The sequence below is a fragment of the Eumetopias jubatus genome, unplaced genomic scaffold (genome assembly GCF_037043125.1).
Source record: "Eumetopias jubatus isolate StellerSeaLion01/CBP00866 unplaced genomic scaffold, mEumJub1_p1.0 scaffold_4, whole genome shotgun sequence".
NCBI lineage: Eukaryota > Metazoa > Chordata > Mammalia > Carnivora > Otariidae > Eumetopias > Eumetopias jubatus.
Window position 1 is genome coordinate 110,862,653 of NW_028274810.1, and position 14,987 is coordinate 110,877,639.

Genomic DNA, 14,987 nt, shown 5'->3' on the forward strand with positions numbered 1-14,987 from the left:
CCCCGCCGCTGGTCACCTGCTCTTCTACATGCGTGGCTGCCCACGGGGCTGCCAATGGTGGCACTTCCGTGCGGGCCTCTGCAGTTTCGGGGTGGCGGGCTGTCAGGGCGAGCGAAGGAAGAGGGGCCGGTGAGAGCTGCCAACGTGTGCATCTTTTGTGCTCCACAGCCGAGGTCAAGCGTGTGGGGGACACGGTGCTAGGGATGGCCACGCAGTGTGTGCAGATGAAGAACGTGCAGAGGACCACGCCGCAGACCCTGTCCAACCTCTGCTTGAAGATCAACGTCAAACTGGGAGGCGTGAACAACATCCTGCTGCCCCAGGGGAGGTAAGCCGGCCCTTCCCCGTGTGTGCAGCGGCTAGCCGCACGGTTCCCAGTGGGGTGGGGGCAGTGCATGGGGGCGCCACGTCGGGTTCCGGCGCCACGCACTGTCCTGGATGCCGTAGACGCGGGAAGTGCTGCTCGGAGTCTGGGGAACAAGGGGGTCCTGGAGTGCCGTGGCCAGCTCCCCTGGGCGAGCTGAGGCCAGAGAGGGGCGCAGGGCTCCTGGAACGTGAGACGCGGCAGCCGCACCGTGAGAGGGGTGAGCAGGTGACCGCCGGAGCTCACCTCGGACGGCTCGGACGCGAGCCTCGGTGGAGGGACACACGTCGCCGCCCGATGCCATCAGTGCCGGAACCAAGCGCTGGGAACTGAGAGGCTCTGCGGCAGAGCACGCTGTTGGCGGACCCCGGGCTGGGGTCGGGGGCTGGCAGGGGAGTGGTGGGCGGGGCTGCGGGGTCCCCTGGTACCTCTTGGCCCGGCTTGGGGCCCTGGTGCCCCGGGGGAGGTTAGCTTTTGTCTGCTGCAGCCAGAAGAGACATATATTGTGGGGCGGGGGCGGTTCTTGCTGGAGCCTCTGGGCGGTTGGGTTTGTGTTTGAATGGCAGACATGGGGAAACGGGGATTGTTTGCCACACTCGCCTTGCAGGTAGAAGGGGTAGTTGTGAAGACAGGAGGCGGTCTGGCTGCTTCTGTGTGCTTAGGGGAGAGGTGGCGCTGTGTGCAGAACGCAACAGCCTGCCCCCAGGCTCCCCGCGTGGGCACAGCTGGGCCAGCGTCTGAACCCCGTTCCGGCCTTGTTAAAGCAGAGGTTCTGATCAGCATGTCTGGACTGGGACCCAAGTGTGGACGTTGCTAGCAAGTCCACACGCGATGCCGCGGGCCACACCTCCCGAACTCTGGGTCCCGCTATTGAGTGGAGTTAGTGGGCGGTAGATACCGCCTGACATGCGCGAACCTGAAGACTGGCTCCTCACGGTGAGATCGACTCACTTAGGTCCTGGGAAGAAATGAGGAGCTGTCGGGAGCAGGTGGTGAGCTCGAAGTGCCGTTCACTCAGCGGGTTCTGAGTTTAGTGGGCGCCTACTGTGTACCAGGAGTTTGAGCCACAGCAGTGAGCACAGCACCCGGAGTCCTAGTTTTCTGGTGCAGGGACCCACGCGCGCGGGGCTTGACAGGCGAGCAGCAGTGACATCATGTCAGAGACAGGAGCTCAGGAGGGTAAGGAGCTGGGGTTTCTATGGCGACCATCTTGTGGAGAAGGTGGCACTGAGCAGAGGGCAGGGGCCAAGGTCGCAGGTGTGTGGGGATGCCCGGGAGAAGGGTGTTCCAGCCCCAGGGCACAGTTTGGGCAAGGGCTCTGGGTGGGAGCCTGCGGGGATGGCTGGGGATTGTCTAGCAAAGGACCGAGAGCTGGAGGGGCCTGCGGCTCCCTCCGGGCAGGACACAGCCCCTGGAGGTTCCTGTTCTAGAAGGCCGCTCCAGCTCCCGGGTGGGATGGGACCAGGAAGCACCTGTGTTGTCTCGGGAGGGATGCTGTCGGTGGGGGCGGGGTGGGTGCCCAGAGATGGTGTTTGGAAGATGGCGCTGCAGGGCCCGCTCTAGACGTGGGGCCTGCAGGGTCCGGCTGGAGGGGCGTCACGGGTGGGTGAGCAGAAACAGGGATCTGGTACCAGGGTTGTGTGTTTAGGAGTCCCCAGCAGAGAGGTGGTGTTGAAAGCCACAAGGCTCCTGTGATTCCAGAACCCCCAGGGCAGGGTGTAAAAAGGAGGGATGCCAAGCCTGCTGCCCTGGGGAGTTCAGGGGTAAAAGGTCGCAGAGATGGGGAGCCAGCAGTGGAGCCCCGGAAAGGAGGGGAGGAGAGCCAGGCGGGGCCTGGACCCCAAGGGCACTGCGTTTGTGTCTCATGGTGTGGACAGGCCTGGTGAGCAGGTCTGAGGCTCTGCCATGCGGGGGTGGGGGACCTTGTGGAGGGAGTCTTGTTGCCATGGCAGGAGGAAGCCTGGTAGGAGGGGCCCAAGGCTGCTCAGGAGATGGTGAATGGGTTCAGCTAATTAGGAGCTTAGTCACAGGGCGGAGCCCGGGAACTGAGGAAGCGAAGGGTGGGGGGGACGAGGGGGGAGCGTATCAGGGAGAGGAGTCTGCCTGCAGGTGTGGTTTTCGTGGTTGAAGGTGTGAGTCACAACTGCGGGTGCAGATATTCCAGGAGTAAGAGAGTTGGGAGGCGGGGCACAGTGTCGAGTGGGCTGCGCGGTGCTGAGGAGAACAGGGCCCAGAGCCAGGGCCACCAGCGTGGCCGCGGGCAGCATCTTCCCCCATGTAGGGAGTGCCCGTGAGCCCTGCTTCCGTGTCCCGGGACCCCCAGGAGAAGAGCCCCCCCAGGTGTAGTTGGAAGCATACTGGGGCTTGAAGGGGGAAGCTGGTCCACGTTTTGTGGACACTGATACGTGGCCTGCACACTCGAAGCCCTTCCCCCTACCTCTGGGCTCCGGGTGGAGGGGCTCCTTCCGGCGGGAGTCCCCCTGGGATCATTCCCCAGTGAGTTCAGCTCCTGGCTGGGCTGGCAAGCACATGGCACCGCTCACCACTGAGCAGGAAGGGCCCAAACAGCAAGCAGCTCCTGGGAGTGTGGCGGGCCAGGCCCTCCGAAAGCACTTGGCTTGCACTTGCACGTGCTCGTGTAACTGTGCATATTGTCTCCATTTTCCAGAAGAGAAAAGTAAGCTGTAGAGAGAGTAAGCTCCAGAACGCAAAGCTAGCAAGTGACCCCATGCTCCCACCCTCCGTGCATGGGTCCTCTTCAGGAAAGTTCTGGAACACAGCATTTAAAAGCTGAGGAGAGGAAGCCCGTGTTGTGCTTCTCACCGGGGGAGTGCCCCGGCACCTCGTGGGCAGAGAGCAGGGGTACTGCTCAACACCCTGCCGGGGGAGGGCGGGAGCCCAGCCCCAAGCTGCCCCTGTGCCGTGGGGGAGACGCTGGGGAGTGTGGCTGCAGGTCCGAGGCTGGAACCAAGTATGGGGCTCCTACGTGCATGGGGTCTTGCATGTAATCACTGTCTTATAAACACATAACCTTAACATATAGAGTTCCGGTGGGTCTGCTGAGTGTGGAAACTTTCGGGGGCGTACACAAAGTAGGATCGTCCCTGACCCCAGCCTCAACGCCGTCCGCACCTGACCGTCTGGGTAGTCCTCGCGCCTCCTGCCCCTGATCCCCTGCACCGGGTTGTTTGGAAGCAGGTCTCAGACCTCGTGTGGCTTTATCAGCCAGGCTCTCTGTAGGGACCATTAAAAGTTACAAGGTTTTACAGTGCCTTTGCCACCCAAGTGACACTCTTCAGGGGCACAGGCCTCAGATGGTCCGGCTTCCCTCTGCAGGCCGCCCGTGTTCCAGCAGCCTGTCATCTTTCTGGGGGCCGACGTCACTCACCCACCCGCTGGGGACGGGAAGAAGCCTTCCATTGCTGCCGTGAGTATCCGAGCCCACCGCTGTACCATTTGTGGGACCCATGCCCTCGCCAGGCTGCCGGTGGGAGGGCACGCGGTGCCATGGCAGTGTGGGGCCAGAGCATCTTCCTAACAACCTTTGTGGTTTATGGAGCAGTTGGTGAAACAGTCTCCTGAGAAATAGGTAGTTGGAGGGGACTCTGCATGTGGCTAAATGTATGAGAAGCGATGAGGTCGCGCTCCCCGGAGGCCCAGCCCAAGCGGACCAGCTCTGGCTGCAGGGGAGGCTGGGGGCCGTGGGGTGGCTCCTGTCCTGGGGGGCCTGGGGGCTCTCTGCCCACTGCGCAGGATTCGTGTACCCACCTTCTTGCACTCCTTTTAAACATTTTCTATCTTTTGTTATAAAATAAAACACTAAATAGAAAGTACTTACATACACAGTCCAGAGTTCAATGGAGGCCTTGCCCTCGTTCTACTCGAGTTCCGGGGGCTTTGCCTCCCAGGCCCTGCATACCTATGCCCCACACATGCTCGCTGGCTGTCTCCTGCCCTCGGAGGCTGAGCCGGGCCCCCACTCTGTGCCCCGAGCTGATGGTGCCCGGGAGGGGCAGCGTAACGGCCTTTGGTTCAAGAGGACCAGACGAGCATATACTCAAAAGAGTGTGGACTCGAAATGTGGAATGCAGGGCCAAGGGCGCTCCGTCAGGGCTGTGTTTGACTGGACACCTCAGGGTTCTGCATCCGGGCAGCCAAGTGGAGGGAAGGAAGCGTGAGGCTCAAGGTTTGTGTCCCCAGCACCCCCAGTGGGGAACTGCCAGAGTGACTTCTGGGCTGCTGTGCATTCTGTCCCGTGCCTGACACCACCTAGGGACGCTTGTCACACTCTCCAGGCTCATTAGAGAATATTGGCATTTTCTGAGCACCTACTACATGCCAGGCTCCAGGCTGGCTGTGTAACTACAGAGCCATAATCGGCGTGGGGTCACTGTTAGTTTCCTCAGTTGACACATGAAGTCCAGAAAGGCCAAGCTCTGTTGCTCAAGAGAAACAGCAGAAAACGGAGCTGATGACTGCCTGAGGCTCAGGGCTGGGGTGTGCGCTGTGCGGGGTGTTAGGGGCTGCCGTGCCCACCAGACCCCTGCACGTGGGGCTCCGCGCTCATTCCCTCCCTCACAGCAGCTCTGTCTAGAGCAGTCAGAGGTGAGCAGTGCCAGCCATGTGTATGGACGGGGCCAGCCACCCTCTGGCCGCCCGGGGCTTCCCTCTGAGCCGCATGGGATCCTGAGGTGCGTCCGATCCCCAGCCAGGGAGGCTGGGGCTCTCAGGAGGTGCGGGCTTCCCCCGGGTCTGCTGTGGGCCCCCAGCACACAGGGTGTGTTTGGTGTCCTTCAGGGGCTGTGTGCCTCCATCAGGTTAGCATTCTGTAACGTGAATCCGCCTCCCGGCTCAGCAATCCAGATTACCTCCACTTCCTACCTGGAGTGCGGTTTTTTACCTTGTTAGGTATTTCTCAGCCCTTCCTTATGATGAGCAGAGCAGAGCAGAGCGCGGCGTGTAGTTGTGTCCCTTATACTCTGGGCACCTTCGGCGTGACCCCTTCAGGCAACTACCTACGGGCCAGCCTTTGGGCCGGCGTGCCATTTCAGGGGGTCAGAGATGTGCACTGATCGGCAGACAGCTTCTCTGGGTGAGCAAGGTGCTTTGAAAAAAACTGGGGATTGCTCACATTGCTTTCTTGGGGCTGATTGAACTCAGCCACCTCGGGTCCCAGGCGGAGTAAAGAATCAGAGTAATTGCCCACTTTTTATTAGACACTCTCAGCAACTGTTACTCCTTGTCCTGTGTTTATAAACGTTACTGCCCACGTTCCAAAAAAAAAAACCCACAAAGGCAGCAGGTTCGCCTCTGACAGGCCAACAGGCCACTGTCCCTTCACTGCGCCATGAGGTTGGGGTGGCGACACGTGTCCCCGCCTGCCCCTCCTGGGGTGCGGCCAGAGCAGCGCTCCTCCTCGTCCCGGCAGGTCGTGGGCAGCATGGACGCGCACCCCAACCGCTACTGCGCCACCGTGCGGGTTCAGCAGCACCGGCAGGAGATCATCCAGGACCTGGCCACCATGGTCCGTGAGCTCCTCATCCAGTTCTACAAGTCCACGCGCTTCAAGCCCACGCGCATCATCTTCTACCGCGACGGCGTCTCCGAGGGCCAGTTCCAGCAGGTGGGCCCCTCGCGGTTTGCTTTGGGGTCTCAGAATGCCTGAGAGTCACCCATCTGTCCTGCACAGTGGCCTCCTGGGCTCCCCGATGGACACAGTGACATGACGTCCGTTCTGCCCCGCGGCTCATGTGGCCGCGCATGGGAGGTGGGCTGGGGCAGAGGCCGCCAGGCCGGCAGGGACGAGGCAGGGAGGGACTAGGAGCCGCGGGGAGGTCGAGTCTGGGTCAGCTCAGCTGTGCAGCCTGGGGCTGGGTGCCCTTCCAGAGGCTTGGTGGTGGGAGTCTGTAGGTGGGGACACCATTGTGTCGGGGTCACCTCCGTGTGCAGCAGGAAAGGCAGGCTGCAGGGTGGAGGCCACAGAGGCATGGTGACAACTCTGGCAGGGGCTGGGAGGATGGCTGGGCGGGGGGCCCTTTGGAAGGAGGGCTCACAGGACTGGCCACCATCCGGATGTGATCTTGGGTGACGGGCTGTCCGGAAGGCAGGGGTGCCATCAGACACGGGGTAGTGAAGAGGCGAGGGAGCGGGTGTGGGGAGCTTGTTGCCGTGCTCTGCTTCCAAGCACCTGCGTTACCTCCCTGTCACCACGACCTGTGGTCAGCAGTGAATCCATCCTCACCCAGAGCTCGGGAGATTGATGCCCGGACTGTGTCTCCTCCACATCAGTCCAAGCTAATTACACCTCCACCCACCCCGTACCCCGTCCTGGCACATGTCTCACTGGGGGATGTTAGGGAAGGCAGCAGAGACGGGGGCCTGTGTCCCATCCTGTGGGAGGAGACCCGCCCAGATGGGAAGGCATCCCGAGGGCTGCGCTGGTGTGTTTCAGAGGCCACAGGCCGCCTGACTGGGCATAAGCAGGATCGCCTGGACCTTCCTGCTCCAGAGGGGAGCAGCAGCTCGTCCCCCTCAGGCCCTCGGTCGGTGGGAAGAACGAAATCGACACTCTGGCCAGGCCTCATAGAGCTTCTGCAGAAGCAGGGCTGGGAGCTCCTGCGTTGTCCCCCTCTCAGGTCCAAAGTCTGGTGTGTGCCAGCCGACCTTGAAGCCACCTCTTGTGCAAAACCTCTTGGGTTCCCTCGGTTGAGGCTGTACCCCTCTTCTGTGCCCCCAGCCCCCCACCCCCTACCACAGCCATTCCTGCTGGAGAGGGGTCTGTGCCTTCTGTGTTTATCGCTCTGTGAACATAGCCCACACCTTACGGAATCCCCACAGCTTGGGTTCTCAACCCAGAACCCAAGACACATTGGAAACATCATAACACGATATTTAATTCAGACAGTGTTTAAAAATCTGAGGTGTGTGTTCCCTGTAATGGCCTCATCACAGCGTGATAGGTTGTTTGCCTGTTTATCTCTGACCCAGATGGTGAGAACAGTGTCTTACTGTCTTTGTGTCTTGTCTCCCGGCTGCTTGTATGGAAGGGCTTTGTACTTACTGTAGTCCTCGCAGCAAGCCTGCAAGGTAGGTCGTTCCCGTTTTAAAAGTGAAAACGACCGGGCGTCAGACAGGATCCGTGGCTTTCCCAAAGCCATACAGCTACTTGGCGGTAGGGCTAGAGTCTGAGCCCAGGTCTGACTCCTGAGCCAGCGCTCGTTCCACTGGGCTCTCCCCCTCCTCTCCCGTAAAGAGCACGAGTTGTCGAATCGGTTTGTTCCTGTGTATGTCTCCCTTTGTGCCTCATTACTCCTGTGCACGGTGGGTGCCACTGATGGGGCACTTAGAACATTCCAGAAACCGTGCTGAGCAATTTTATGCATTATCTACTTTAAACTATTTAACTATGAAACCCGGGTCTCATCTGCTCAATTATATAAATAAAACAAATGTAGAAAGGCAAAGTCCCGCTGCTAATCACGAGGTAGTGGAGCCAGAACACTGGAACTGCAAGTATTTGTCAAATAGCGTGTGTTATTAAGGGATTTATTCTAAGGTGGAGGCTGTAAAAAGAGAATCATCCTTAAACGTCTTTTCTTTCCCTCAGGTTCTCCACCATGAGTTGCTGGCCATCCGCGAGGCATGTATCAAGTTAGAAAAGGACTACCAGCCAGGGATCACCTTCATAGTGGTACAGAAAAGGCACCACACGCGGCTCTTCTGCACCGACAAGAATGAGAGGGTGAGGCTCTGGGGCTGAAGGAGGGGCCAGAGGCTGGCCCTGGGCTGTGGGGCCGTGAGGGACGCGGGTCTCTGCTCAGCCCTCGCCCAGAGCCACGCCGCAGAGGGGCTTCGTGGACACCCAGCCTTCGGCGCTGGAGAAGGGCTCTCCTCAGTCTGGTGAGACGTTTGGACCCGTAAATCCCATGGGCCTGGGACAGGAGCGGGCAGGAGGTATAATTTGTCCAGTAAAGAAATTACCGGAGAGCTGGCTCTGAAAAAGCCTGTGGCAGCCATGGCAATGGGCAGAGTAGGGGAGATGCAGCAAACTGGGGACCCTTGGGGGGAGGAGGTTGGAGTGCTGAAGGCGGCTCGGGGGGAGCCCATTCTCGGGTGCATCTCCTGGCCGTTCCAGAATAAGAATAATGAGCATGAGGGAGAGGCAAGGTTTATAGGTACAACAGCTGAGAAATCTGACAGTTGAAGAAAGGTCGGGATCTTCCTGTTACAAGTATCTTCCATGTTTCCACCAGCAGAAACAAAAATAATCCTACACATAGACTGCGGTCCTAAACTACACAATGTCAGGTAGCTGCCTGAGAAAGGGGCATCCCCCGAGGGAAGGGGACACTACAGTGAGAGGCAGCAGCCCCGCAGCTGCTTCGCGTCCCGCCAGAGAAAGCACAGCAAGGGAGAAATGCTGATTGTCTAAGTGAAAGACAAAATACAGATCGCCAGTGAAAGGAAGGGACACTTTGTCACAGTCACAGGGATGAGCCACCAAGAAGATAGAACAAGTGCGAGCTTGGACCTACCTAACGCAGTGACCTAAAAATATGTAAAGGGAGAAAAAATACAGTGTAGCAAAAAACTGACAGAATTCCCAGGAGAAGCTGACAAACCCGCCATCAGAGAGGGGAAGTTTAACACCCCAGTGTAAGACACTGGGGCAGCCACAAATGGGTAAAAGCTAGAGGTTGGCAGGGTGAGATGACCAGGCCAGGTCTCACGGTTAGAGTGCAGCCGTTGACAGTCGAGTTCACGTGGAAGGCTTATGAAAGTTGCCTTGTACCCGGTCACGAGGAGATCTCAGGAGATTTCCAAACCTCAGTATGGGGCAAACCACGTTTTTTTTTTTTTTAATCGTACAATTAAATTTTAAATCAGCAGTAGAACTAGAAAGACATTTAAGAAAGACTGTAATTTTAAATTCACTTCTAAGTAGCACACACATTAAACATGCAAAGGGAATAAAAATTACAAAGTAATCAGAACTGAATAAAAAGAGAATTTCATGTCAGACTTTATGCAGTGCAGCTGAAGCAGTTCTTGGAGAGAAGAGGCTAGACTTCGATACATCTTGTCGGAAAATAGGAAGAACCACCCGGTGGGGCTGAAGGTACAGGAAGGACAGAAGAGCCGCCAGTCCCGGGGCGCAGAGGGAAGGCTGAGGAGCCGGTGTGCGTGGGCTCCCTCCCTCCTCCGCCTGTAACCTGCCCCTGCCATGAGTCACGGGGGCTCCAAGTTGGCTTGTTCCTACACCCAGCCCCTCTCAGAGTGGGAGATAATGAAGGAGAAAATGAAGAAGACAGAGCAGATGAACACAAACAAAACCTGCCTCTGTGAAGACGGGTGAACCTAGCAAGACTCAACAAGGAAAAAAGAGGATACTTGTAACAATAATTAAGAGCAAAAAGAGAACTATGACCCAGAAGGGGGATGTGTTACTGAAATCCTCATGGGATAGTAACAGCTTTGTGCTGATAGATACATTGGAAGAGTGAGAAGAAATAGATACAAAGAGTTGTTTGTGGAATCACATAAATAACTGAAATCAGCTCTGGAGGATAATCTAATCCTCATTTCCGAAAGGCATCACGCCCAGAGGGTCTTACAGGCAAGTTTTACCAAACCGTCAAGAATCGATGATCTTAAAGTGTGGCAGAGACTAGGAAAAAAGGAGAAACTACTTAGCTTATTTTGTGAAGTTCATGCAGATTTTTTATAGGCAAGTGTTACCAAACCATCAAAGAATAATCTTATACAAAATTTTTCAGAGAATGGCAAATGTTGGGGGGACTCATGAAGTTACCCTGATAATAGCAAAGTGTTGGCACGGATGTGGGTGCTGGGCCATGGTCAGGAGCATGGGTCTGGAGCCAGACGGCCTGGCTCTAGCCGACCCCTCAGCACCTGGGCCGCCTCACCACAGGTGTCAGCCTCCCTGTGGCACCTTCCTAAGGGTGCTGGAAGGTGAGCCGAGCTAACACACTAGGCACTTTGCATCATCCTTGGCACAGAGTAAATGCCTTATATGAAGACTCTCCTATGCTTTCGATGGGAGTGCAGACTGATAAGCCAACTTGGATGCAGTTTGGTAATTCTAGCCCTTGAGAAACCCACCTGTGTGGGTATAAGGAGACAAGTATAAGAATATTTATTGCAGCATTGTTTCTGATAGCAAAAACTTAGTCTGTCTACTAACAGGAGGAGGGGTTGTGATGTATTTCTACACTGGCATACTGCCCAGCAATGAATAGGATAGACTATATGTATCACATGAATACATCTCAAAATCGTAAATATTGAACAAAAACAGCAAGTAGCAGAATACATATGATACACATGCACAGTTTGAAAACCTGTGAAGTAACACAGTATCGTGCTAATGGAGACTTAAATGTGTAGGGAAAAATAAAAGTACATGTAGGAATGATAAAGGCTAAATCTGAGACTGCCACGTGGAAGGGAAGCAAAGGGGGGACACCATTTTCAAATATTTTACTTTTAAAAATAGGAACGTGTGAAAAAAGTGGGCAAGAAAAGGCGCACAGGGGTTACACTGGGGATTCTCGTGCACGTGTGGGTATTGAAAATTGCATAACTAAAAGGTCAGTGACTCACTGATCATGGGTTGGGTCCTGGAGCTTTGGCATCGTTGCTGCCCCAGGAGCAGTAGCTGGGTGTTCAGTGACTTTGTGATCCTAGAATGTAAACTTAGAGTTAAGTGGTTTGATATCATGTACAGCCCAGTCCATCCCCCTGCTTCTCAGACGGTCTCAGGGGGACAAGCATGCCCTCTTGGGTGGTGGTGATTGAGCCACCAACCAAGTGCAGATGCTCCTGACTGCCTTCAGAGTGTCCTAGCTCTTCTGCCTTGAATATTAGGTGTGTTTGTGCATGGATGACGGCCCGTCAGGTGTCCATCGTGCATGGTTTTAGATTTGTATGTCGGTGACCTCCACGGTAATGAAGAGCCCTTCGAGCGTTACATGCAGATTCTTCAGTGAAGGGAAGACAGCTGCATTTCTCTCCCCTTAGGAGACCTGGGGGGAGAAAACCCAGCCCTCACAGGACAGGAACTTACTTACCTCTAGGGGTTAGTATCGGTTAAGTTCTCTTTTAATGCCGCCGTGCCGAGCAAATGTGTTAGCCAACTTAAAGACGTCGAGATAGGGCCGCCTTTGGTCAGGAAGGCCCAGCACCAGGAGGCAGTGTGGGCGAGGCTGATGTGCTTGCTTGCTTTCCGTTGTGGTCCCTGGACATGTCTAATGGGTTCCTGTATTGCCGAAGGTTGGGAAAAGTGGAAACATTCCAGCAGGCACAACTGTGGACACGAAAATCACCCACCCGACCGAGTTTGACTTCTACCTGTGTAGTCACGCTGGCATCCAGGTAAGGACAGAGGGCCCCAGCTGCCCAGTCTCGGTGTCCCCGGGACGTGGTCCACGTGCCCCGCAAACACAGAGCACGAGCCTCAGGCCAAGCACCCCGATGGGCACGTAGGGGAGTTGGGCAGGTAGCCAGGGAACAGGTAAGGGTGGGGAGCGTGGGGTGCTGGGTCGGAAGGACCCACTGGCGTGCTGTAGTCAGGCTTCCCATTGTAGATGAGATGAGGTCAGGCACAAGTAGTGGGTGCAAAGGCCAGGGGCACCGGTGGGGTCCAGGGTGTCCCGTGCACCCGGAGCTTAGCGAATGAGCTGAGGTTGGAGTGGTGACAAGGCCGTGGGAAGGGCGGCAGGTGACGGACATGCTCAGAATCAGCTCCTGCCCACATAGTGGGGTTCGGCCTTGTCTCCTGCCACACACGTTTGCAGGACGTACAGGGAAGGTCACCACGTGGCCCATCGTCACCTCAAGACTCCTGGCCTCTGCCCACTGGTGAAGGGGCCCACAGGTTTTTGCCCCTAAGCGTTCTCCCACTGAGTCCTCCATGAGGAGGGTGACGGAAGCATGGCTTATCAGCAGTGCCCTTGTGTAGGTGAGTTCTGGACTTCCCGCATGTTCACTCCTCTGATCCTCTGATCTGCTTTTAGGGAACAAGCAGGCCTTCCCACTATCACGTGCTTTGGGATGACAATCGTTTCTCTTCCGACGAGCTGCAGATTCTCACCTACCAGCTGTGTCACACCTATGTGCGCTGCACGCGGTCCGTGTCCATCCCGGCGCCAGCATACTACGCCCACCTGGTGGCTTTCCGGGCCAGGTACCACCTGGTGGACAAAGAACATGACAGGTGGGTGGTGTGCCTTTTCCGGCCGGGGGCACGGCAGGGGTCGCTTCTGAGACCAGCTTTGGCAGCTGCGCTTTCAGAGTGGGAAAGTGGCTGGAGCCGAGCATGACACAGACGCCCAGGTGCCCGCCTCTTCCCTGACGCCTGGTCTCTGCGTGGCCACCTCCCCAGATAGCTGGTGCCTCGTCTTGTTATCAGTGCACTGCCTCGTGGTGCATTAAAGGCTGCTCTCTCTCTCTCTCTCTCTCTCTCTCTCTCTCTCTCTCTCTCTCTCGCTCTCTCTCTCTCCCCTCCTGTCCCCACAGTGCTGAAGGAAGCCATACCTCCGGGCAGAGTAATGGACGAGACCACCAAGCGTTGGCAAAGGCAGTCCAGGTTCATCAGGACACCCTGCGCACCATGTACTTTGCTTGACATGTTTTAGTGTTTACGATTGTGTACCGAGTTGGATTCACATGAGACCAGCTACACTCAGACCAACAGATGCCCAGCCCTTCCGTGACAGCCAGCATTGAACATGAGACGTCATTGATTTTAGTAGATTCTCCATTTTCCAGAATGCCTTCCGTCCCAGATTTCAAACTTGGATTTTGAACTGCAGACCTGTATGAGACCCCATTGTCGTAGGAAATATGGTTTGCCAAAATCTATAAGCTGCTTATAAAATAGAGTCCCGTGTTTCCTAAAAATCTCCTAAAACCAGTCTATGAACTCAGGGCTTTAAAACATTTTTAATTTATTTGGTCATTCAATTTACTTGTTTTTAACACATGATTCTCAATGGAATTGGTGGGCTCAAACTAGCTGTGAACGTTTTCAGAGAGGTGAAAGCAACACAGAGCACAGCTGTGGTTTTAAAGCCTTGAGCATTCTGAGGTGGTCACTAAAGTTTATGTCAGAGTGGTACTAGTGTGCCCCTGACAGGGCTGGCGCCAGCTCTTCGAGACCGAGGGCAGGTGGCCCGCCGAGGCGCCCACCGGCGTCTGGAACCGCCACTGCCCGCCTTTCACTCAGCTCGAAATAAGGAGCGGGGGCAGAAGATGGGCCGTGTGTGTTTACAACATTTATAGGTCCAGAGCGATTGGCAGACAAGTGCCATTTTAATAAAAATTTATTTAAAAAAAGAAAAAAGACAGTATGCCGACAGTCTAATCATAAGATTTGTCCTATAGGACTGTGACATTTATTTTCCAAAGTTTCTAAAGAATACGGGTCTGTGGTGATAAATACAGTACAATCCTTTTTCACTGTTATGTCTTTAATGTAAGAGAAAAAATATATATATCTGGTTTGCAGTATTAATGTGATAGATAGATGCTGTTTTTCATTTTATTGACTACGGGGTGCTTATTGTGATCTGTTTAGCATATCACGAGTGTTTGGGAGCCTGGTGACTGGACCACCTCCTGTGGTTCTCAGTGCTGACGTACAGGAGTATGCACTTGAGTCAATGTGACCGCCACCCGCCTTCCCCCGTGTACATTGCGTAGCCTGTACCTGCAGGAGGACTGAGCGCGGGCACGGTGGCCCCACGCCGCCGCCGCCCCTCCTCCTGTCCCCGCGTGTTGCTCAGCCGATTAAGCACAAACGGAATGTATTTATTCTTCCATTCCTGGGAAACAAGTCCATGTGTCAGAGTGTACCTCTCTGTGTGTATGGTTCTGTTAGACGAGTTTCGTAGGATCTATGCACTGAAATGCGCGGAGAGCTGGTGGTCTGCAGCGAGCCCCGGCCCTCGGAGGTGGCTGGCTTGCAAGGCCAGCAGAAGGGATTTGCATTCAGGGCCCCAGACGTGGGTTTGCCCATCTAGAAACCATGGCACTAAGTGTGATACCATGGACAACTTGAAAAGGGGTAACAGCGGACGACTCTGTTTGTGCTAAGTGGGCTGTTTGTCCTTGCAGACAATTAAAAAAAAAAAAAAATCCATGTTCAGTGTAGAGATTCCGGGAAGGAGCCGCGCCTTCCCCTAGTGCTGCTTTGTGCTCTGTCGGTTTCCCTCTCCCTGCTGACGGCCCTCCCCAAGCCCAGCCTGACATTTACCTCTGGCACTGCGGTGGGGCGAGGGTCCCGACGGGGCGCCTCGTGCTGGAGAAAGCGCCCACCCCTGTCTTCTTGTCTGCCGGCTCTGGGGCGCTGGAGGGGCAGGGAACCGCGGGCGGAGCTGTGATGGACACTCGGCCGAGATTTTGGTGGCGATGACAAAGGGGTGACTATTATTTGTGAAGATATATACTCAGAGTGATGTGCGTGTGTGTGTCTGTGTGTGCATGTGGGTGTCTTATTAATGGCATTAGCCTCTCCTTGCTGTATCTTTTGTTTCTGGGTTTGTTTTTTTATTTGGTTGGGGTTTTTTTCTTTTTCTTTTTTTTTTTTTTTTTGGTCTTTTTA

At 55.6% G+C, this 14,987-nt stretch overlaps 1 protein-coding gene across 2 annotated transcripts in view; it reads left to right on the forward strand.

Annotated features, from left to right (window-relative positions):
• Positions 1-13,905, forward strand: part of AGO2 (argonaute RISC catalytic component 2) — a 98,273-nt gene extending 84,368 nt beyond the window's left edge. For both annotated transcript variants that reach the window (XM_088022740.1, XM_028105564.2), the window contains exons 13-19: positions 169-328; positions 3,701-3,791; positions 5,793-5,987; positions 7,971-8,105; positions 11,657-11,758; positions 12,400-12,599; positions 12,902-13,905. In XM_088022740.1, coding sequence (XP_087878866.1) covers positions 169-328; positions 3,701-3,791; positions 5,793-5,987; positions 7,971-8,105; positions 11,657-11,758; positions 12,400-12,599; positions 12,902-13,010 — 992 coding nt within the window. In that variant the 3' untranslated portion in view covers positions 13,011-13,905. The remainder of the gene's footprint in view (positions 1-168; positions 329-3,700; positions 3,792-5,792; positions 5,988-7,970; positions 8,106-11,656; positions 11,759-12,399; positions 12,600-12,901) is intronic.
• The last annotated feature ends 1,082 nt before the right edge of the window (positions 13,906-14,987 follow it).